The sequence below is a fragment of the Actinia tenebrosa genome, unplaced genomic scaffold (genome assembly GCF_029948245.1).
Source record: "Actinia tenebrosa isolate PJP-AT-01 unplaced genomic scaffold, QUT_ActTen_1.0 PGA_scaffold0__85_contigs__length_37466705, whole genome shotgun sequence".
NCBI lineage: Eukaryota > Metazoa > Cnidaria > Anthozoa > Actiniaria > Actiniidae > Actinia > Actinia tenebrosa.
The window spans coordinates 20,724,545-20,747,802 of record NW_028292569.1 but is presented as its reverse complement, the minus strand read 5'-3'; the positions used below and the strand labels follow the sequence as shown (position 1 = coordinate 20,747,802).

Below are 23,258 nucleotides of genomic sequence, written 5' to 3'. Positions count from 1 at the left end.
AAGAACTTCGAAAATACAGACTACGCCTTTAAGCTCTATGCGCAAGCGCACCCCGACTTTAGAATGAGAAAGCCTCAGTTTAAGGATTACTATCAGCCTTCTAAGAAACAAAAAGATAGTGAGTTGGTCTTCGTTGGAATCGCAGGGCTGGCGGGAGGCGTGGCCTTGGCGTATCTAATATAATGATCGTCTTTTTGGAAAGCGACAAGAATAACTTTACTACTTATCTGAATCCTCCCATCCGCGCGGAAAGGGTTCGGTTGGTTAGTTGCTCTTTGTACAATTCTTGGTATAATTTAGTCAATGGCATGGTCAACGTACTTAAGGCGCCCGGCAAATATCAAGGTGAAATGCTACCCGATGGACATTACACGCCAATCACCCTTGCCAAGGAGCTCGCCAAGCGCGGTTATACTCTCACCACGGGATTACCGCACGAAATGACCCTCAAACACAATATGCCAAACTATTCAGTAACTTTTGGAAAGTCTGACCCATTGGGGTCATTATTATGTGCCTCGGGCAAGGAAATTACCAACACAGCCAAACCTGTAAATTGGAAAGTCGCATCCTCTTACGAAGTCTATTGCGATTTGGTCCATAGTTACAACAATGGAGAAAAGTCTTCTCTTATGTCCAAGTTCCTGCCCAAAGGTAATCCATTCGACCTGGTAGAATACACGCCCATTTCTTTAAACTATGACCTGTCCAATTTGGTAGAAAGCATAAACATCACCATTAAGGTGGACGGAAAGACGGTGGATTTTAACGGACGCAAGATCAATCTTGTTTTGGAATTCATATAATGGGCCGCGTAGAGGACAAACTTAAAAGGATTTACTACGGGCCTGAAGGCTATTGGAAAGGAGCGTCGGCTATCAAGAAACTCGCGACCGCGGCCAGGGTATCAGATGAAACGGCTAAGAACTGGCTGAAAAAACAAACCCTCTGGCAGGTTTATCTTCCCGTGCCCAAGTACATTACCAGGCCCAGCTTTACCGTAAATGCCCCTAATGAAGTTCATCAGGCAGATTTGCTTTTCTTACCGCACGATAAGGTGAGAAAGAAGACCTATAGGTACGCTTTGACCGTAGTCGATATCGCAAGCAGATACAAGGACGCCGAACCTATAACCAGCAAGGATTCTGGGGAAGTCGCAGAAGCCCTAGGTAGGATTTATAAGCGCGTCTTGAAATGGCCTAAGCTGCTGCAAGTGGATGCGGGGACAGAGTTTATGGGCGTGGTTACCAAGACCCTGAAAGACCACGACACCAAAATTAGAAGAGCCGAAGCTGAGTACCACAGGGGTCAGAGCATCGTCGAAAGATTTAATAAGACCCTGGCTGAGCGCCTCTTTGGGTACCAGTATTGGAAAGAGCTGGAAGATCCCTCCAAACGCAACAGGGAATGGACACAGCGGCTCCCCCAGGTCATCGCGGCTTTGAACAACGAGGCGGCTAGGGCTACGGGGATGAAACCCAAGGATGCCATAAAAAAGAAACACGTGGAACACAAGTCCTACGTCAGAAGTTCGAGGGCGGTCGGACTGAAGGAAAAAAAGCTACCCCGCGACATAGTGGTCAGATACCTCTATCAGCCGGGGGAACTCGAAGGTGGCAGTAAGAGAGCCACGGATCCTAACTGGTCCCTGGAAACGTATGAGATTTCGAAGTCCGTCACCAAGGAAGGGCAACCCGTGTTGTATTACCTAAATGGCCCAAGTCGTGGATTTGTCAAGGAAGAGCTGCTCATGGTCCCCAAAGACTCAGAGTAGCGCAGCTCCACGCGCCCGATTGCACTCTAGGCATGTCAGTCTTACGTTGCCTCTGCAATGCCCGCGTTTATTATTTATACGATCCACGGAGAACTGCTGATCGTCATTTGGGTCAAACCTCCATAGTAGAGGTATGTTACATTTGGCACACCTTGCCCCTTTCTTATAGACGTCGTCCACGCATAGGTCGAACGTCATATTTTTTTCTTCGTCGTGTCTTTTGTACCAAAGGAGTTTCTTAGCAATGTTCTCCTTTGCTATATCTTCTGGCGTTTTATCGTAACGCAATTGCGGACCCCAAGCCCTCCGCAACTGTTTGGCATGCTCCACACGGCTCACAGCGGTATATATCAAATTACTCCAACATAACCGCTGGTCTATGATCCATAAGGTTTCCTTTACGGTTAGACCTTGCGCGCTGTGGACTGTCATGCAATATCCCAAACGCCAATCTGGATGGGAGGTTATTTTTTCAACCTTTCCCATAGGCACCCAGACTTTATCATGAGTTATCGCGTTTCGCAGTTTGACGTCGGTGCCTGGCACCCACACGTCTCTCTTCTGCATGCGGGTATCGTGGGGCTTGTAGCAAACGGGCACCAAATGGCCAGGGAATCTTTCGCGGTGTACTTCTAATAAATCTTTCTGTATTCGCGATTGTGCTGCGCGCTTGCTGCTCAACACCAAATCCTCTGGATGCCACGCGCAAAGGAAGTCCTCGTAAGATTTTGCCCGCACATGCTTACGCAGCGTCTTGTTTTGCTCGGCATCGCTGAGGCCCCGAAGTTCCGCCTTTAAGTCTCTTACTTGATCCTTACTGCGGTAGTCAGCATTGATTTCCTCTGCATGGTCTGCCATTTCTTTTAACCATTCGTGGGGCATTTCTCCGCAAATGGGAGGAGGTTGGCATGGATCTCCAGCAAATATAACTTGACACTTTCCGCGGAGGAAGTCCACAAATTCCTGTAAGATTTCTAATGGCACGGTGCAAATCTCATCCCATAATATGACTGACGGTATGTCGCGTATTGCTTCCGGCACCCACTTTTGACCATTCCAGCGGAAGAAGCTGTGGTACGTCTGCGCGTCGTAACCCATCTCTGTCAATTCTCGTTCCAGACGGTGCGTCGGCGTTAACACCTTCACGCGGGGAAATAATTCCAAAACCCTGGTGGTCTTACCGCTGCCTCCCGGCCCGTATAGGTACGAGAAGCGTTGGTAAGAAATGGGGTCCACAACGGATGGCAATGGTTCCTCAGTGGGGACGGTGGCACCTTTTACGTGTTTCCCGTGGTATTCCACACGTTCTCTCCAGGCTTTTATCTCTTCATCTTTCACACGCCATTGGCCACTTTCCGCGAGTTCATCTTCAGTGTAGAATTCTTGCATTTTTTCCAACACTTCAGGCTTCACGTAGAGGGAATCCGTAGCCACGCGCGGGATATCCTCTTTGTCAAACCGCAACAGCATTGACAATAGATTGATATGCGCATATGCGAGCATGCTGGCGCGCAAATGGTAATATTGTGGGCGATGATCTTGGTAATAGCACAACGCATTCCATTGTTGCTTGCCTTTACCTTCTATAAAATAATCCCACTTTTCTACGGACACCATCGTTCCTTGCTCATGTGCACGTTTTACGAGGAAGCTCAACTCTCCGTCGTCGGTTATCAAACGCCGCTGCATGTGCTTTTCTCCTTCTTTTGCACCCTGGGTAAATTTGCCTATGACAATTCTAGCAGCGGGATTATGCTCTGGCAACCATTGCGTAAACGCGGAGCGGCACAATATGGCTTCATGCGCTGTGTACGTGAGCAGTTCGCGCTCTTCGAGAAACTTCAGCAGGGGTATGGGAATCCATTCTTTCTCCTGCAGATGTTTCCCATACCACGCGTAAATTATCGGATGTAAGCCCTTTGCTAACTTCCACGTGGTCAACCGCACGAACCCCGTAGACTTGGGAGCATCGCACTTACCTGGCAAAGACACACGAAAGAACTGCGAATCCGGATGCCCGTAGCGGTCGTAATACTCCTTGCAATCCCCGAGGCCTTTAAAACTGGCAGGGTAACAATGTTTCATGTCCAGGGAGACGTATTCGTTCTCGTCATACTCCATGTTCCACAGACCTCCATGGCCGTGCTCTACGCAGGCTTTGGCTATGTCTCCAAATTCCTTAGGCGTGGACTTCCATCCATTCCTTTTCTTCGCAGCTAGGAAGTCCAAACTACGGCTGCTTAAGACCTCGTCTGAAAAGTCTTCCCCTAATGTCGCACACGCACTTTGAATACGTTGATGCTCTACTTCAGGGCGGTAGAGAGTACCATCCTGCGTCATAAACTGACTTCCTTCCGCGTCCATCAACCAAACGGAATTCTCGTGGACCAATTCTGCCAACGGCGACGTCTTATAAACCTTAGTTTCCTTTTTTTTGGGGAACCCAAGTTCTCGCCAAGCGTGCCCATTGTGTTGATAGATGACGATAGCAGCACCTCTACCTCCATATTTTTCCGTCCCTTCGTAGATGTAGCCGCCCGTGATATCCTTCACGTGTATGCGGCGTTCTAAAGCCGTCTCTAACTTCTGGATGTTTTTGATGGTACCTCCGGTTTTATGCGTGTTCTTTTCCCATTTCCTTATGGCCTCTCTCCTCTTGGGCGTAAGCTTACCACCACGAGAGGCATCTTCAAAGAACCCCCTTACTAACTTCCCGACACAATTGCCCGGATGTCGCATCGGTCGCAACTTTCTGACGTCTGGCTCCTCGATCTTGTACGCGCCGTAAATGACAACGGTAACCGGGTAAGCGACCTCGTAGAATAGCATGTCAATCCCCTCTAATGCCCCTGGTCTCGTTTGCTTATTCAAGACGAACAAACTCCGCCTACCAGACGCCCTGATGGGATTACGGCCCTTTTCTATCACCCACTCACCGTCCAAATACTTCACGAACGTCAACTCCAAACGGTAGTCGCCGTCCGGCATTCTGTCGATTATCCTTTCAGCCATTTCGTGATTCATAGTCTTGTCTGTCTTGCCCTCCATGAACGTCGCAAAGACAAAATCCGCATCTGAGTTATCCATCACCTGATTTCCCAGCCTGCGCACAGTTTCGTTTTGAATGTCGTTGACGGATGCCATGTATATCTAAAGAATATCTTTCCCTCCATTTGCGACCCAACAGAGCAGCAGTTAGGCACATTTCGCGCTGCATGCGGATCGCGCAAGACCCCCTGTAGGGCGGATTACCGACCTCCAAAACCCCGGGGAAGGCTGGTGTTTCTCGACTTGTGATTTTTGACAATGCCGGCAATTCGCGCCTCCGCCTAACTGCTGCTAATATAGATTTAGGCACTGCCTAAAAGCGGAGCTCCCGATACGGAAATCACAGGGAGAACAATTTGAATGAAACTGAAAGGTAAAAATAAGATCGGGGAAAAAGTCTTCAATTATTTTTTATTCCAAATGATGATAATTTCTCCCATAATAAAAACCATGCAGTGAAATCAAATCAAAATGCACTACATCGTTTTTTGTTTTTTTGCGCGAGTATACTCTCCCACTTAGGAATTTTGTACACAACTTACCACCACCCCCAGGGGCTAGTTTTGTTCATGGAAGATTCTTCAAAAAGTTTTCCAAGGCCGACAGTTTTAGGCTTTGTATCTCTTTTACTTAAAGAAAAACGAAAGCTAACTACAGATAATCCAATACAATATCAAGTTTAGTGAAATTTACCTCGGATGTCTTTCATTGAGATCGAAAATTAGGACAAATCAAGACCAAAAAACAGACTTGAAAACTGGTCAAGGTGAGCAAAAAATGAGGTTTACTTAAAAAAACAAAGCTTACATTCATATAAACAGTTGACAAGAACAACTGAGACAAAATAAAAAATAATGCAAAAGGCAATGCAAAATGTAAAATGACTCATTTCTTTGGCAGTAAATTGGCGTTTGTAATGTTTTTGAATATTTTTTAGCTTTTTAGAGTGAAAGTCTAGTAGGTCTTTATACAATAACATCTTTCAAGAACACAAATTTAAGCTCATTTTTATAATCATACTTGCTCGAACAGCTTAATAATCAGTTGAATATTTGGTAAAAATTTATATTTCCTTTTATGATTAAATAAATTATCCGTGTAGAAAAATATAAAATTATTGAATGAAAGTCTTCTTTGTTTTGCCGACTGGACCCGCGATAGGAGGCGATCAAAGCTTTTTCTTGAACGCAAAACTTACGATAGCTGGTTAAAAACAACCGAATTATTAAAGATTTACAAAGCTAAATAAAGGACGAATATTTTTTTGTAATATGCTCTTCATGTTATATTTCCTCCAGCATTAAAATAAATTAAGCTTATCGATAGAAATATAAAAAGTTTTGAGAGAAAGTCTTTGATTTCTCGATTGGTCGAGAAAAATGCTTGTCAAAAAATATATATACATACGATTGTTTGCTAAAAGCATGAAGAACACTTCTTGATCCATCTTTGACTACATGAAAGGGCTTTTTTAATTGTTTTTGGTCTATAACTTGTCCTAAAGCGATTTTTTCTGTACATTTGAGAGCCGCATTTGTGAGTAGTTTTGATTTGACATCAAGCGGGATTCCTGTGTTGTGTACACGCCCGGACGGACGGACGGAAGTGACGTCAGCCAAACCATAAAAAATCAACTCGATGGTTTACCATTTTTTCTTAAGTATGGGGCTCCGCTATCTATGAAAAGAGCTTTGTAACATAGTAAAAGTTGCTTGTACTAGAATAAGCCATCGGCTTCATTAAAAGCATCCTTGTCCTATTTTGATTTTTTGTTGTGGCATTCACAAAGTTTATTTTCGCTCGTGACAAAACAAATAAACTCTAAACTCTAAACCTTCAGCTTATGTATAACATTCTACTCCAATGGTTAGCTCATCTTAGCTCATTTCCATAGCCTAGCAGCAGACAAACTTTCATTTTCTCATTCATTTCCGTCAAAGTGAATTCAAATTTTGAGTTTTCAATATATCTTTCAAAAACCATATATAATTATATCTTACTACCAAATCTACCTCATGAAATTATCTCCACTCAAATAAAATGTGTGATCGATCTGTACCTAATATTGACAGTCCATTTCGGAGCAACCAAGGCCAGGCTCAGTGAGAGCTAGTCACCCATATTGAATGACAATATTGATACCCATATTGATATTGAACAAAATCAAGGAAATGATGCAAATACAATATTTAAGGAAACGTATCAGGAATACAGAAGAGTAAACATAAGAGTATATTATGAATGTGAAGAGTAAAGACTGGCATTTAAAAGAACTTATATTCATATAAGTTAAACGTTATAAATTCAAATGCTACTAAATATTAATATAACATGATTACTTATTAGTGAACTTACTTGTAATGTTCGAAAATGTAGTTGTTTTAGTGGTCGGTGCTCCTATAGCAATAATAAAAGAAATAAAATAAAGTACACCTGCTGATCCCTTATACACAGGCGAGTGATGTCATTGAAATGCGACGTACTTTGGTGATAATTAGCTCTCTCTCTCTCTCTCTCTCTCTCTCTCTCTCTCTCTCTCTCTCTCTCTCTCTCTCTCTCTCTCTCCTTTCTACTGTATAGTCGCGATTGACTCCAGCCTGCCAAAAAAGGTTTAACGAACTATTGTTAAATTATTCATGCAATACTAACAAAATTAAGGAACTGATGCAAAAATACTATTTTTTCACTATTTATCTGTAATATAGAAGTCGAGTAAAATACTATAAAGGTGCAAAGCAAAGACTAACATTGATATTACAAAAAAAAAAAAAAAAAGAGAAAGAAAAGAAAGAAAGAAAGTTATGTCCATTAAAATGGTGTATATAAAATGAATATTAAGAATTAATCACTTAGAATAGAACATTCTAAACAAGACAACTATAGGTTTTAAATACGCTTTCATGTAGTACTGAAATTAATAAGGGTGTAAACACTAAAAAGTGATAACCCTTATAAACTTGTGGCCCTCACCTTAAATATTAAACTACATTACAATATAAAAATCGCTATAATATATGCATATTATAACTGTAAATCGGTATTCTAGTGTTTTATGTATGTTGAGGCCATCAAAGCATTACTTGTAATGTTCGGAGGAACAGCTGTAGTGTCTGGGGTTGGAGAAGGCCCTTCTTTTGGTTTTTCTGTAGAGGGAAAACGTAATAATTAAAACAATATCGCTCGGGATCCTTGTAGAGTGCACGCACTAAAACCGTGAACATTAAATAGTACTAATTAGTACTATTTCATACAGAATCATTTGTTTTCTATTGTTTAATTATCACTATTTAGTGCTAAAAATTGGTATTTGTTTCACGGATTTAGTGTGAGCACTCTAGTTTTACAGGTTGTCTGGGCTTAACTCTATATGGTGGATTATTTTTTTCTCTTTTTTTCGTTTCTTTATATCTGCAAGTTTTGATTCATATTTTCGACATATGTGTACTTGAATATATACGAGATATGGAGTAAAAGGAAAAATGGCTGCTCTTCACGAAAGTAGTCAGCGGTATACCCATGAGCACTGCAAGAATGTGCAGCATAATTTTATTTTTTTAGTTTCAGTTATTCTGTTTGCCTCATTTGTTGTTGTAGTGGTATTAGTATGAACAAATGGTGATTGGTTGCTATGTTGACTTGAAGGTTGGTTTATAATTGGTTGGTTGGTTGGTTCATAAGGTGGAACAGAGAGAATATGTAAGTAAATAATTCTATAACTTTAATAACTTAAGGAAAAATGGAAGAATGATGAATAACAAACATACCAAGTGCTTAAAGCTTATGCTATATTTAGGATCGACTTACGATTGTCTTTAATCATTAAAGATTTGCGAGATCTGCTTGATTTGTATGAATTAATTCCTCAATAATAAGTCGATTCAGTGTGTGTTAAAAGCTGTCTAGGTTCGTCTATAAATAGCTAACCTGATTTCCTATTAACATTTCGTGGTTAGATAAGGTCACTACTTGGGGCTAGGTTTTAATTAAAAAAGACAGTGTTGGATTAGTTTGTGGCTAAGAATATGGTAAACAATTATTGACATTCATATAATATCGATTGCCCATAACCATCTCAGTGTAGTATAATAGACTATCTATCAATTATTCTTTTAAGAACAAAGTTATGAATATGTCTAACAATATAACCAACATATCGCATTGTTGTCGAAATACTACAAAGAATATATTTTGCTTCATAACATTGAACCCAGGCGTTGATGTTTGCTGAGAAGCTAGTGATCATCCAGGTGAGAGTAGTCTTATCGAAGACTTGAACCACAGAAAGTCTTTGTGATGACTAAGTCCAGCTCAGGTTGTCCGAAGGTCAGTCACCACCAACAATATCTTTCTCAACACAACACTCGCCCCGGCGATAACGCTTCACAACAAATGTGCATAAATATGTATATCGTATTATTTTCCTAAAGGAAAATACGGTCTATGTGGATTAGGGAATTAGAAGTTAGGAATCAGAAGTTTATATGAAATAAATAAGTTATGCTACTCCCAAAAGAGTGTATGGCTTACCTTTTCCTTTCTCTGTAACCATTAGGTGCACATAATATGGTAGATCTCTAGATACATCGTCACTGATGCTTGCAATGTATTCATTAGTGTCATTGACAGTAAGGTTCTTCAACACAAACCAAGCACGACCTATTGTCAAGTTTCCAAGAAATTCTACTCTCTTTTTCAATGTCGCATCAATATCTTCGTTAAGGTGCACTTTTCCATTATATCCATTAACACTGATGAACTGAGGATCGGGGATGATGCCCTTTCTTATTCCCCAGCTGACAGCAAGGATTTCTTTTTGATCCATCGTGTTATGCTCTCCAAACCACAATGTTACGCTTTTTGAAGATAGCATCATTGTCAAGGCTTACGCCTTCCCATTTCTCTGTGGGATATGTCCCGGGAATCTATAAACCACACAGTGCTACACTTAGACCACGTACGCCACCATGTGATTCCATAGCGGTTTTCATCTGTACTGCGCTCGTGATGTCATTTCCAGAGTTTAGATAAGTGTGCATGTGATTCTTCAGTACAGCAGCTTTGCGATCGCAAGGACTTTTGCCTCCTTGAGGACCTGAAAAATCCATGCGACGTTCACTTTGTGCTTCCTGGCGAGGTTTTGAACTCCAAGTATGGTTACGGAGCTGTGATAACAGGCAGCGTTATCTTGTCTCTGTCACATACATTTGTTCGGTACTAATTATGAACCTTAGAGGCCGGTGATCATTTATGATGACATGCCGAGCAGAAAAATTGCATGTAGTGTATACGGTTCAACTTCTTTAAAATCAATTTAGAACTGTTACCACTGATTAGTAAGGTTCTACTGCAGGTTTTTCCCCACTTTATTAGTCATTCATATTATAGATTATCATGTAATTCAGTAAGTTTTACTGGAATAGTTGTGAAATTTTTTATTGTGTGTGTTTGCATCATCATTAAAACGATTTTTTAATCAATCTGGGTTTCCTGTGTTTTGCACCACAACAAGAACGGTTGGGCTCCCTGTGGCACTCGGCCGTTGACAAGTTCGAGTCGGTAATGAAAGAAACCAGATCGATGTTGTGTCTAAAAACATTCATAAAAATCCAGGTTTCAGAGTTTGCCAGGTAAGAATTCTTAAACAGCTACATTATCTAAGGCTATAAAAGTGTTTTAGGCTTGTTTTTGAGTTTATATTTTACTTATAAACACTAGTATCTTGTCTGTTATAGAAAGCGGCCAGAGGTCAGAAATGAGTAATTTGACCAAAGTTTGGAGACATACTGCGTGACACACAATCATTTGCCCAAAGATTTCTTTACATCACTAGAAAGACCAACATCGGAATAATCAACCAGCGAAGTTTCACGCGACTGAGAGGTTAAGCACATTCAGAATGAATATTTTTGTAAGACCTATTTTTTGATACTCTAAACACACGTCTAGCGAATAAAATTATTTTGTTATCTTAAAATTGTACAATTGATCCCAAAGTCACGCATATCGTATTCAATAGATTGTTCTTCAAGAATATGGGTTGTTTTAATTCCCAGTATTGCTTTTTTTTTGTCCAGCAGCCGCGAAAGTTGAGTCAAAATTTACTGTCGCGAACGGCGTTTTCGGGAGTGTTTGAAAAATTCCATTTTTCTCCATAATAAAGCGTTATTTGATCAAACCAACTATACAGCGATTCTTAGGATACATTACCCTAACTAACTTGAAAGTATGAGCGAAATCGATTTTTCGAAGTTTGCCACGGATTTTGAATTTTGCTTGATCGTTACAGACAGTCACTCTTAAATATTAATTCGGCAACTAGCTAGTAGCGGTGCTTTGAATACAAACATGTTAGTTTTGTGACTGTATTATAAGCTTTATACTATGTTAATGAGTTTGCTACCTTCCTTATGTTTTGTCATCTACGGATATACTTCATGTAATAGAGTCATCATTGCAGACAGCAACTCAATGTTACCATATAATAGAAAACATATATCAATACCTTATAATTTTCTTCTTGTTTGGACAAAGGAAACGACAAACTAGAACCAGGGAAACCAATAAATATATTCTAGCATAAATTCAACATCCTGAACAAAGATATTTTCTGAAAAGGGAAAGGAACTCAAAAAGGGAAAAAATAAAAGCTAGGAGTGCCGTGAAAAAGGAGAGACCGAGAACGGAAAATCAAATATTGTAAAAAGAACTGCATTTTGTTTTTCCAATCTGAATGTGAAAGCACACATTTTCCTGTTTCTCATATCATTTTGATTACAAAGCGTAAATATGAAAACTTAACAAATTTACGATGGTTGAGCGTGGTATGTCCTCTTATTTACCACGATATGACGTCAAAAGTTGGTCAAAATGTTATGGACTCACGAGGCGTAAGCCGAGTGGGTCCATAACTAATTTTGACCAACGTTTGGCGTCATATCGTGGTAAATAAGAGGACATACCACGCTAAACCATCGTAAATTTGTTTTTTACTACAAAACTCACAAAACTCTAGGAAATAGACTGCACGAAATCTTGCATGACGCCATTTGTTGGTATGGCCTCTTATTTACGACGTTTGTTAACCAATCAGCGCGTGAGAAAATTTACAATTGTGGTAAAAAAAATCTTAGACCCTTTCTTATGATTAAATAGAATGAACCCATTTCATAAACTACAATTTGTTTCTAAATCCAAAATGGCCGACATCATATACACCTACTGCTGATTCGACTGACTCTGTGTAGATTGTGTTCGTATTGCAATTTATATGTTCAGTCTATCGATATACAAGGACACGTAAGCCCGTCTTATTAAACGACATCGACTGATTTTGATATAATTTTATATACGAATGCCTCAAAGGGTAGGCAAACGAAGATTTGAAGAAAGCCACTAGTAAGAAGGCTCTTTATGTTTCCTCGAAGCATTTTATGTGTTGTGTACTACTATATTTACGATTACGGGTAATTTTCTTGCTATGATGTCTAGATATTGATTAAATGGTTTCATACAAGAAGTTAAAGAGGACTGAAATCGCTTTTTTCACGCACCGTCAGTTAACTGAAGTTTCTTAGCACTCCATCGTTTATTACGGTATCAGTCTGTCAAAAAAAACTATTCGTTAACTATTCATTAACTACTCTACATGTGCTCCTCGATTACTTAACGGGTTACATACCTGGTCTGCAAAGAAAGATTATAAAAACATACGATTTTCGAACTGCTGCAGCCATAACGAAGATGTCCTTCTTTATCAATTTCTTGGAGTTTTAGGTCAGTATTGATGTGTAGTTTAAGTGGAGAAGGGGGGATGGGACAGGTTGCGGATAGAGGGTTATTAATATTAAACAAAAGTTACTTGAATCGTAATTATTAATTCGGTTTAATAGGGATAAAAGTTTTTAGAGCTATGATGATAAACATGGATTCGATTCCTTTCCAATTCGTTCAAAGTACTGGAAGCAACTTAAACAATATCTTGCTTGTTGACAGAACCTTGCCAATTCGTGCCAATAACATTCTAAAAATAAACTCACAATAACAACCCCAAAGGTCATTTCTCCTGGAACAAAATTTGAGACTTGAATTAATCTAAACTTTTACGAATAAGAATTGCCAAAGCTTTAATTACGTTTTAGAATTACAATTTTGTGTAAGAAAGTAACTTTATATAGTTTAATATATATTTTTTAACTCATAAAGAGCAAAAGTTGTTATGACCTGTATAAGCGAGTTCTCGGAAAAAAATAAATATTGGTTTAAAATCTGGAATCGAAATCCGGAATACAGATTCCGGGAATCGAAACAAAATAGATACACACGTACTATTAAAACCCCGAATCACCAAAGAAAGATAAAAAAAGGCATACGTTATCCGATGAAAATCTTCCTCTACTCTGCCCTAAGCGGTCTCTATTGATACTACAGAGTATTGGAATTAACCGAAGAGGCGAAAGTCTACCACAAATGATAACATGCATAAGGAATAACGTCTCGTATTTCATTTATTATTGTTTGAGTGTTTCTCTGGGGTTTTGGAGCTTTAAAGCGAGTAATTTATGTTGGACATTTGTGACGATGACATGAGTAACACATAATGAAACCAATTTCCTTTTGCTGGAAAGCTAAATTGTCAGCCGATAACCATGGCTCAGCCGATAAATAGAACTTTGAAAAACTTATCGAGTGTCAAAACCCTGTCAAATGCAATTTTATGCAATGCTATGCAATTTAGAAGAATTTTCCATTTTTTTTTTTAGAAAGCCCGATGTAAGTTCTTACGAGCAGTTAATATAATGCTAAGTTACATTTGCGAGGCTTCGCTTTCTCTCAGGCATCAGTATGATACTTGAATGTATCGCGGCACTGAAATGCGAAAAAACTGCTTCTTTTCACTCTAGTTTGTTTTAAAATATATCTAGACTGTGCAACCAAAACAGATACGTACGACATAGAACATAAGGTTTTCATTGGATAGTTTATGTAAAATGTTTATTTTCTTGGCTTGGGTTTTATTCAATTCCGTGTATTTATTCCGAGTTCCCTATTCCGGATTTCGATTTTCAGGATTCTCTTGATTTCAAGGTCTAAAATATAAACAAAATAATTCACAACTAATATTTTATAGCATTAAATTGTCTATCCATATATTTTCATAAATGGGGAGGTTTAACTTAGCTTCTTGGCTAAGAAGCTAAGCTATTGATAGCCTGATAGCCAAGAAGCTAAGCTATTGATAGCCTGATAGCCAAGAAGCTAAGCTATTGATAGCCTGATAGCCAAGAAGCTAAGCTATTGATAGCCTGATAGCCAAGAAGCTAAGCTATTGATAGCCTAATAGCAGGAGGAGAGGAGGTAATCTTACATCGACCTCTCATCGACCTCTCATCGACCCTCAATGATAGAAAAAATAAGCAAATATAAGATTATTATAAAATCAGTTATTAATTTTGGTATTTCAAATGGTCTTGGCCGTAGAAATAAGAATTGGCCATGGGCTTGCTGTGTTTTTCAATAACTTAAACGGATATGGGCTTCCTGTAGATTTGTGTATTCATAACATTGTTTTGATGCGTGTCTTTTTTGTCACGTGACAAAAAACTGATTGAAGGAAAGAGATATGACAGCATTTATAAGCTTGAATTAATGCCAAGGGAATTTTAGAATCATTGTACTATGGTCATGCAGTAGGAAATAGAATGACCGCTGTTTATATAATAAAGAACAAGATAACAGAACTAATCATTTTCAGCTGATTTTTGCATAATTAGGAAGAACTTAGTAGGGCTTATTGTTTATCGTTTATGAGTCATTAATTGTATTGTGTTGGATACAATAGTCATCAAATACTCGAAGCATTTCATGAAGGATATCTTTAGAGTTTGGAAGATTTACACTTGGATGATTGCTGAACTTTAGTGTTTGCTTTTAAAAGAATTATGGAAGGATGTTATCAAAAATTTGCTCAACGCATAAGATTGTTTCAAAAAAACATTTATTTTCATTAGTCCTTTGAATTCATTGACGGTAGCGTGATATCCTCGAGGGCCTAACTGGAATAACGTAGCCATTGCGTTACTCAAAAGTAAATTTTTTAAGTCTTGCATCCCTGCTTACTCGGTTGAGTTTTATAGTTAAAAATTTAAAATCCCCGCGCCTGTATAAATTGGATTGGCAAACAAAAGACTCGTCTAACAATAACCTCATGACGTTAATAGATCTTATTCGTGGTGTGACAATGTTTTCCCAATTCAGCGTGAAAAACCGCCATGGCATTCATTTTCTTTTGTTTTTACTCTTCGAAAAATTCATGAGTATCCCAAAGGATACGAAAGGAATAACGATGATATCCCGACGAGTTTCAAAACAATAGCTCTTCATTCCCCTATAGGTTTGTCACTCTGAATTGGGAAAACATTGTCACACCACGAATAAGGTCTATTGGTCTTCATGGTAACCCGAAACAATACCTACCCGTCGTTTTATGGTAATGATTTAATAAACATCACAGGCCCACCATTCCCGAAACAAAGACTTGTTCATACCGGTCAACAAGTCTTATGACGTCAATTTTTCGTCATGATAATCCGAAACCATACCTACCCGTCGTTTTATGGTAATGATTTGATAAACATCACTGTTAACTAGTTAATCTTTTACAAAGTTTTTTATTATATGATTAAGTGACTCGATACCTCAGTCAATCAATCTATGACACGTGCTTTTTCAGTAGTATCATATAGCTTTCTCGACGCTAACTACACCGTATTATCAGTCTTCAATCTATCAAAATTCTACCTTCTTTCTCAATCTTTATCCTATCCACGTACATCAAAGTAAGTGAATTTATTGATCTTGTAATAGCTAGCATAATTGATCTTAAATTAATGTTGTGTTTTAACCTGTATTTCAGTTCGAACCAGTTTCTTAGTTTCTTAAGATCGTAACAATATCTACCGTCAATAAATCTACTCTAGTCACTGCAACTGCGTTCGAATGGTGTACTCTATGGTTATCTACTAAAGGCTATCTTCTATCAGTGGTTGTAGACTACATTTAGTTCGAATTTGGTACGTATAGCTGTGTTATTTACGACTGTACATTGCTGTATAACTTCTACTTCGCCGTACTTGATTTCGTTGGAATGATCGGAATGCTGTATGGTTCAAAGGAACATTGATAACCGCATGGTCAAAGGAATGATCGGAATTCAATAATCTGCCAATCCAATAATGGAAGAACTGCGACAACTGAAACGAGCTAGGAGCGCCGCCAAAGGGCTTATTACAAAAACACAAAATGAAATCAAAGAAATGCTACTCAGCGTCGACAATTTAGAATCCATAAAATTGAAAATTCCCGAACTGGATGACGCGATGGACAATTTTCGAACTGCTCACGAAACTTACCACGCCAATCTGTCTGACGAATGCGATATAGAAGAATCCCATGAATACTTCGAAGCAGAGATGACAAGAGTTTGCGATTTAAAACGAAGAATAGACTCTATAGCCACAGCATCAGAGTTGGAGAAGAAGTCATGCGATCCAAAGGTCGATGACGACAACGCCAGTGTCACGTCTCATCGCAGCTCACGTTCGTCAAGGGCAAATATCGCCGCACGAAAGGCAGCGTTGAAAGTTCAAGTGACGCTTCTTAAAAAACGACAAGCACTTCAAGAAGAAGAACTGCGTTTGAAACAGAAAATGGAACAATTGGAACTGGAAACAGAAATAGCAAAGGCCACCGCCGAAGAAAATGCCTACGAAGGTGAGAGCAGTTACGAGACAGTTTCCAAAGAATCGAGCGGCGAAGAAACAGACGAGGACAGTACGGAAGAAAACGGAGATTTTAAAAGGCCTAAGACACCATTAACACCACCACCGATGCTCAACTTACCAGCCGACCTTAAAATATCAATCAACGAGAAGAAGACAGAGGACTTGAAGAAGGACATCAAGATAAAATCGGAAAACGACGAAGCTATTCTTAGCGCGATGGCGGCCCAGAGAATGCAAGCTCAACAAATAGAGAGCCTACTGGTTCAGCAACAGCGACACACCCTTGCCTTGATGCTACCTCAGCCTGAGGTACCAACCTTTGACGGAAATCCGATAGAATATTGCAGCTTCGTCCGAGCCTTTGAGAATATCATCGAGTCCAAAACGGAGAGCGACAATGCAAGATTGTACTATCTTGTACAATATACAGCTGGAGACGTACAGGAGCTGATGCGGAGTTGCCTTTCAATGCCCCCCGCAGAAGGCTATCGCGAAGCCCGAAAACTTCTTAAGCAAAGATACGGCCAAAGCTACAAAATAGCAGCATCGTATGTTGGTAGACTAACCGAAGGCAACCCGATAAAGACCGAATCTGGCGAAGCACTGCGTAAGTTCTCAACCCTTCTCACGAGCTGCAGGAACACCCTAAGAGAGATTGGATTTTCGAGTAAAATAGAAAACCCGGACACGCTGAAGCGCATTGTGGACAAGCTGCCATACGGGTTACGCCTGAAGTGGCGCGACATCGCAGATAGGATCACCGAAAGGGACGGAAGAGAAATTACCATTGACGATGTAGCCGCATTCGTGGAGGATCGCGCGAGAATTGCAGCCCATCCAATATTCGGTGACATGTCAAACAACAGCAACCTGAATACAAACAAGCCAAGAAGTTACAACGAACGAAACACTAGGAGAACAATTTCGTTCGCAACTCAAGTCGACGCGAGAACATCTCCAAACAGCAATAACAAGAACAGCGAATGTCTCAATACTACGACGTCTCGGAGACTTCCAGAATGCCCGTCATGCAGCAATAATCACTGGCTTTCTCAGTGCTCCGTCTTCAGAGGAATGAGCTTAGAAGAAAGACACAAACTTGTTCGCAACAAGAGATTGTGTGACAACTGTCTTACCAATGGTCACGTAGCTAATTCTTGTTCAAAGGCAAGCTTTTGCAAGGTGGATGGATGCACACAAAAACATTCGACCTTTCTTCACCCAAAGTCGAGTACAGCTAAAGAATCCAAACAAGATGGCGAGGCAACAAGCAGTGATTCGAAACAAACCACCAACCAAAGTTCCTCCCAGGTTCGAAACGGCTATGTCAAGAGTCACCCAACAGTCCCGACCCGGAAGATAATAGCCTTGCCTATAGTTCCTGTGAAGGTCAAGGCAAGAGACTCCAACAAGGTAGTACAAACGTACGCGTTCCTGGATGGGGGATCAAATACCACCTTTTGCACAGAAAGACTCAAACACATGCTCAATGCCCAAGGAAAGGAAACCACTTTATCTATCACGACGATAGAGAAGGTCAACAGCAAAACTGAGACAACAGTTCTTGGCCTAGAGGTATCAGCCCTGGATGGTACTGGCCATCTAGAAATTCCTACCGTATTCTCCATTGCGAATCTTCCTGTCTCGACAGAAAGTATGGCTAGTCAAGTAGATGTAAACAGTTGGCAACACTTCAAAGGTCTTAGTATACCAAGCATCAATGCAGAGGTAGTAGTATAGGGAATGGGGGTTCCAGCGCAATCTCAACACGGGGTAAGACCCGCGTCAAAAATCCACCTACGGACGACCCCCACTCCAAGTGTGGTTGAGGGCAACAGCGCACTTAAATATGTTAGTCTATATATGGAGTGCGAAGAATGTAAGAGAACTTTTAAGAAAGAAGCGGATTTGAAAAAGCATTTGAAAATGAAGACGAAGTGTATGAGCAGTTATGATTGTGGATGTGGTAAGAAGTTTGAGACTAAGGTTAAATTGTTTTGGCATTGTCAGGACTGTGAGTACGACTACGACGACCTAAAAAGTGCTTGGTATTAGGTATAAAATATTTCCTATTATATAGATGGAATCCCAAAGCAACTTCAGCACGGTGTCAATACCCGGTAACGGTGAGATTGACGTTAGACAGTTTTGGCGTCAGTCAGAAAGGAAGGTTAAAAGGACTCTCCGAAAAGGTATAGAAGAATTAGGAGCCCTGAAAGCGAGCATAATGGTAGAAGTAAGTTTGTCAAAAGACGAGGTAATGACGACAGCAATGTTGCGATCAAAGTCGTTAGTGATATTAGAATCCACGAATCTGGATAGGTCACTCAGTGAAGCCTTAGAAGCAATAATGGAGTCGCTGTCTAACTACACGAAAGAAGGATCGGGTTGGACAGTAGAGGAGGTTGAAGGAATAGAGATAAGTATAGCCAGGTACGTACCCATACGAGGGGGGAGTTACGTACCGCTACCAACGTGGGTAGAAAGGAAGAAGGCTATTGTAAACGTGAAGAATGAAGACAATCGATGCTTTATGTGGGCAATCAGGTCTGCACTGTATCCAGCAGAGAAGGATCCCTGTAGGACAAGTAAGTATCCCACAGATGATTTAGAGTGGGATGGTGTGGAATTTCCCATGCAGTTGATAGATATCCCCATATTTGAGGAAATAAACGATCTAGCAATTAACGTTTACGGAGTCAGAGAGCAGACGATAGTACCGTTAGTTCTGTCAAAAAGTAAAGGAGAGCGCGTACATTTATTCTACCACGGCGGACACTACTCATGGGTTAAACACATTAGCAGACTATTCTACAGACATACTAAGCACAAAGGCAAAAAGTACTTCTGTGACTGCTGCTTGCTGTCATTTACATCCTTAAATGCCCTAAAGAAACACGATGAGATCTGCCGCGGAGTCGAAGAAGTGGCGCAACGGATCCAGATACCCACCAACAAAGAGCTTTCATACGCAGACCATCAAAAGCAGATGCAAGTGCCTTACGTGATATATGCAGACTTCGAAGCGTTGATAACTAAGGAAGAGCAGAAACGTGGTGCCACGAATAAGGTAGGATTACACGAGATCTGCTCCTTTGGTTACATAGTAGTCAGATCAGACGGTAAAGCAAACCCTCCTGTGATTTACCGAGGTAAGAACGCAGCTAATGAGTTTCTAGAAGCATTGCGAGAAGAGGAGGGGGAGATTAGAGAACAATTAAGACGTCCAAAGAAGATGGAATTTACCAAAGAGAACCAGGAGGCTTTTAACAAGGCAAAAAAATGCCACATTTGTCAACATACGCTTCTTCAGTTTGGAAGACGAGCCAAGAAAGCGTGGGATGAAGATGGAAAGTATCTAGGAGAAGCTCATTTTAAATGCGGGAAGTATGCTAAGAAAGGTGAGAAGCCGGGAAAGCCCTCCACGCACTGCATTCACTGCCACAAAGCATTTGTTGAGGATTTCTATGTGGATAAGGTTAGGGATCACTGCCACATCACGGGTAAATACAGAGGAGCGGCTCATTGGAAATGCAATATAAACTTCAAAGTAAATCCAGACATGGAGATTCCGGTGTTCTTTCACAACCTCCGCGGTTACGACTCCCATTTGCTACTACAAGGAACAGACGGCTCCGACGTCAAATGCATACCCAACAACAAAGAGCGCTACATGTCCGTAACTGTGGGTAAGCTAAAGTTCTTAGATTCGCAGCAGTTTATGGCGGACTCCTTAGCAAACCTCGTAAAGTATAACACCAACTTTCCCATTTCCAGTCAATATGGCGCGGAAAGGAAAGGAGTCTACCCATACGAATACATGGATTCCTGGGAGCGATTCGAAGAGCCCCTACCACCCAAAGATCGCTTCTACAGCACCCTAAACGAGTCTGGTATAAAGGACGAAGAGTACCAGCATGCGTTAGATGTGTGGGAAAAGTACTCCTGTGAGAATATGGGAGAATACCACGACATCTACCTACGTTCAGACGTAGTGCTGCTCGCAGATGTTTTCCAAAGCTTTCGAAAGATGGCAATGGAATACTACGGGTTGGATCCCGCTAATTTCTACACGGCTCCTGGGCTCAGCTGGAGTGCTTTGTTAAAGAAGACAAATGCGCAGTTGGATCTCCTAACGGAGTACGACATGTATCGGTTTATGGAAGACGGTATTCGTGGCGGCGTATGCGGACCCAGCCGACGTTACGCCCGCGCAAACAACCCCTTAGTAGAGCACGACCCAGAGAAACCAACCACATACATTTACTACCTGGATGCGAATAACCTTTATGGTTGGGCAATGTCACAGTACCTACCTGTGAGAGACTTCGAATGGGATCCAGTGAAGCCGATAGACTTCTACATGCAGGTAGGAAAGGAGGAAGACAAGGGTTACGTCTTAGAAGTGGATCTGGAGTACCCAGAGCGCCTGCACGACGAACACAATGAGTTCCCCTTAGCACCAGAAGCGATAGAGATACCATTTAAGCAGCTAAGTCCGCTGCAAAAGCAAATGTGCCCTGGTTACAAACCGTACAGGAAACTAACTATGAACCTGATGGATAAGAAGAAGTATGTGGTACATTACCGCAACCTGCAGTTCTACGTGCGACACGGAATGCGCGTAGAGAAGATCCACAGAGTCCTAAAATTCACGCAGGAACCCTGGATGCGCCCCTACATTGACTTTAACACGCAAAAGCGTACCGCAGCGAAAAATGACTTCGAGAAAAACCTCTTCAAACTGATGAACAACAGCGTGATCGGAAAGACAATGGAGAACATCCGCAAGCGCGTAAGCGTAAAAATAGTCAGCACCAAAGAGGAAGCAGAAGCATACGTGTCACAGCCAGGCTTCGTTAGATACGTAGAAATGCTGAACTTCTACGTGATTCACATGAAAAGGGCAAACCTCTTACTAAACAAGCCCGTTTACACAGGCTTTACGGTGCTGGATCTATCGAAGCTGCTTATGTATGAGTTCTACTACGATAAGCTTAAGCCAAAGTACGGAGACCGCTGTCGCCTCCTGTACACAGACACCGACTCCCTAATTCTAGAAGTGCAAACGGAAGACGTTTACAAAGACTGCCTCCCCGACATAGACGAGTACGACACCAGCGGTTACCCGAAGGAGCACTTCCTTTACTCTGCGAAGAATAAGAAGGTAATTGGGAAGATGAAAGACGAAATGTTAGGAAAACCCATAGTAGAGTACGTGGGTCTGAAACCAAAGATGTACAGCGTGCTAAAGTTAGACGGCGTAGAAAAGAAAGCTAAAGGCGTAAAAAAGTACGTGGTTAAGAAGGACATTACGCACGAGTCCTACCTCAACGTATTACGAACACGCAAGGAACAGCGGCATAAGATGAACAGCCTGCGCAGCTATGGTCATCAGATACATAACGTCACGCAGGAGAAGGTGTCACTGTCTGCATTTGACGGTAAGCGATGGATGTGTGATGACGGAGTGCATACGATAGCATTCGGACATCACACGATAAGCAGTTCTTCCATGACGAACCCACGTGTGGGGCCATCGTGAAGATAATACAAGATGGGCTGACCCTTCTTAGCTATTACGCTTCGGATCTGGTAAGTTTCCAAAGACCAATTAGGATCCGTAGCTCTTTTGGATCCTCCTTCTAATTCACCCGGTCCGTAGAGATATCGGACTGTGACATTACCTAATTTTTTTTCATGGGGGAAGACCGCCCTCGAACTTCTGACGTAGGACTTGTGTTCCACGTGTTTCTTTTTTATGGCATCCTTGGGTTTTATTCCCGTAGCCCTGGCCGCCTCGTTGTTCAAAGCCGCGACGACCTGGGGGAGCCGCTGTGTCCATTCCCTGCTGCGTTTGGAGGGATCTTCCAGCTCTTTCCAATACTGGTACCCAAAGAGACGCTCGGCCAAGGTCTTATTGAATCTTTCGACGATGCTCTGACCCCTGTGGTACTCAGCTTCAGCTCTCCTAATCTTAGTGTCGTGGTCTTTCAGGGTCTTAGTAACCACGCCCATGAACTCTGTCCCCGCATCCACTTGCAGCAGCTTAGGCCATTTCAAGACGCGCTTATAAATCCTACCTAGGGCTTCTGCGACTTCCCCAGAATCCTTGCTGGTTATGGGTTCGGCGTCCTTGTATCTGCTTGCGATATCAACTACGGTCAAAGCGTATTTATAGGTCTTTCTTCTCACCTTGTCGTGCGGTAAGAAAAGCAAATCTGCCTGATGAACTTCATTAGGGGTATTTACGGTAAAGCTGGGCCTGGGAATGTACTTCGGCACGGGAAGATAAACCTGCCAGAGGGTTTGTTTTCTTAGCCAGTTCTTAGCCGTTTCTTCTGATACCCTGGCCGCGGTCGCGAGTTTCTTAATAGCTGACGCCCCTTTCCAATAACCTTCCGGCCCATAGTAAATCCTCTTGAGTTTGTCCTCTACGCGGCCCATTATATGAATTCCAAAACAAGATTGATCTTGCGTCCGTTGAAATCCACCGTCTCTCCGTCCACCTTAATGGTGATGTTTATGCTTTCTACCAAATTAGACAAGTCATAGCTCAAAGAAATGGGAGTGTATTCTACTGGGTCAAATGGATTACCTTTGGGCAGAAACTTGGACATAAGAGAAGACTTTTCCCCATTGCTGTAACTATTGAC

At 41.3% G+C, this 23,258-nt stretch overlaps 1 protein-coding gene and 1 long non-coding RNA gene across 2 annotated transcripts; one reads left to right on the top strand and one right to left on the bottom strand.

Annotated features, from left to right (window-relative positions):
* Nucleotides 1-7,157: 7,157 nt before the first annotated feature.
* On the bottom strand, nt 7,158-9,464 carry LOC148913733 (uncharacterized). The gene is made up of 3 exons (XR_016120836.1): nt 9,350-9,464; nt 7,903-7,965; nt 7,158-7,219 (listed from the first exon to the last, which is right to left on the bottom strand). It is a non-coding gene; the product is annotated as an uncharacterized LOC148913733 (long non-coding RNA).
* A 5,999-nt stretch (nt 9,465-15,463) lies between these two features.
* LOC148913732 (uncharacterized) lies at nt 15,464-18,342 on the top strand. Its single transcript, XM_089025939.1, has 2 exons — nt 15,464-15,657; nt 15,735-18,342. The coding sequence occupies exon 2, from the start codon at nt 16,054-16,056 to the stop codon at nt 18,340-18,342; it is 2,289 nt and encodes a 762-aa protein (XP_088882065.1). The 5' UTR covers nt 15,464-15,657; nt 15,735-16,053.
* The last annotated feature ends 4,916 nt before the right edge of the window (nt 18,343-23,258 follow it).

What these genes read in the sequence shown, in the direction of transcription:
- LOC148913732 (XM_089025939.1), top strand. Translation starts at nt 16,054, where the DNA reads ATGGAAGAACTGCGACAACTGAAACGAGCTAGGAGCGCCGCCAAAGGG.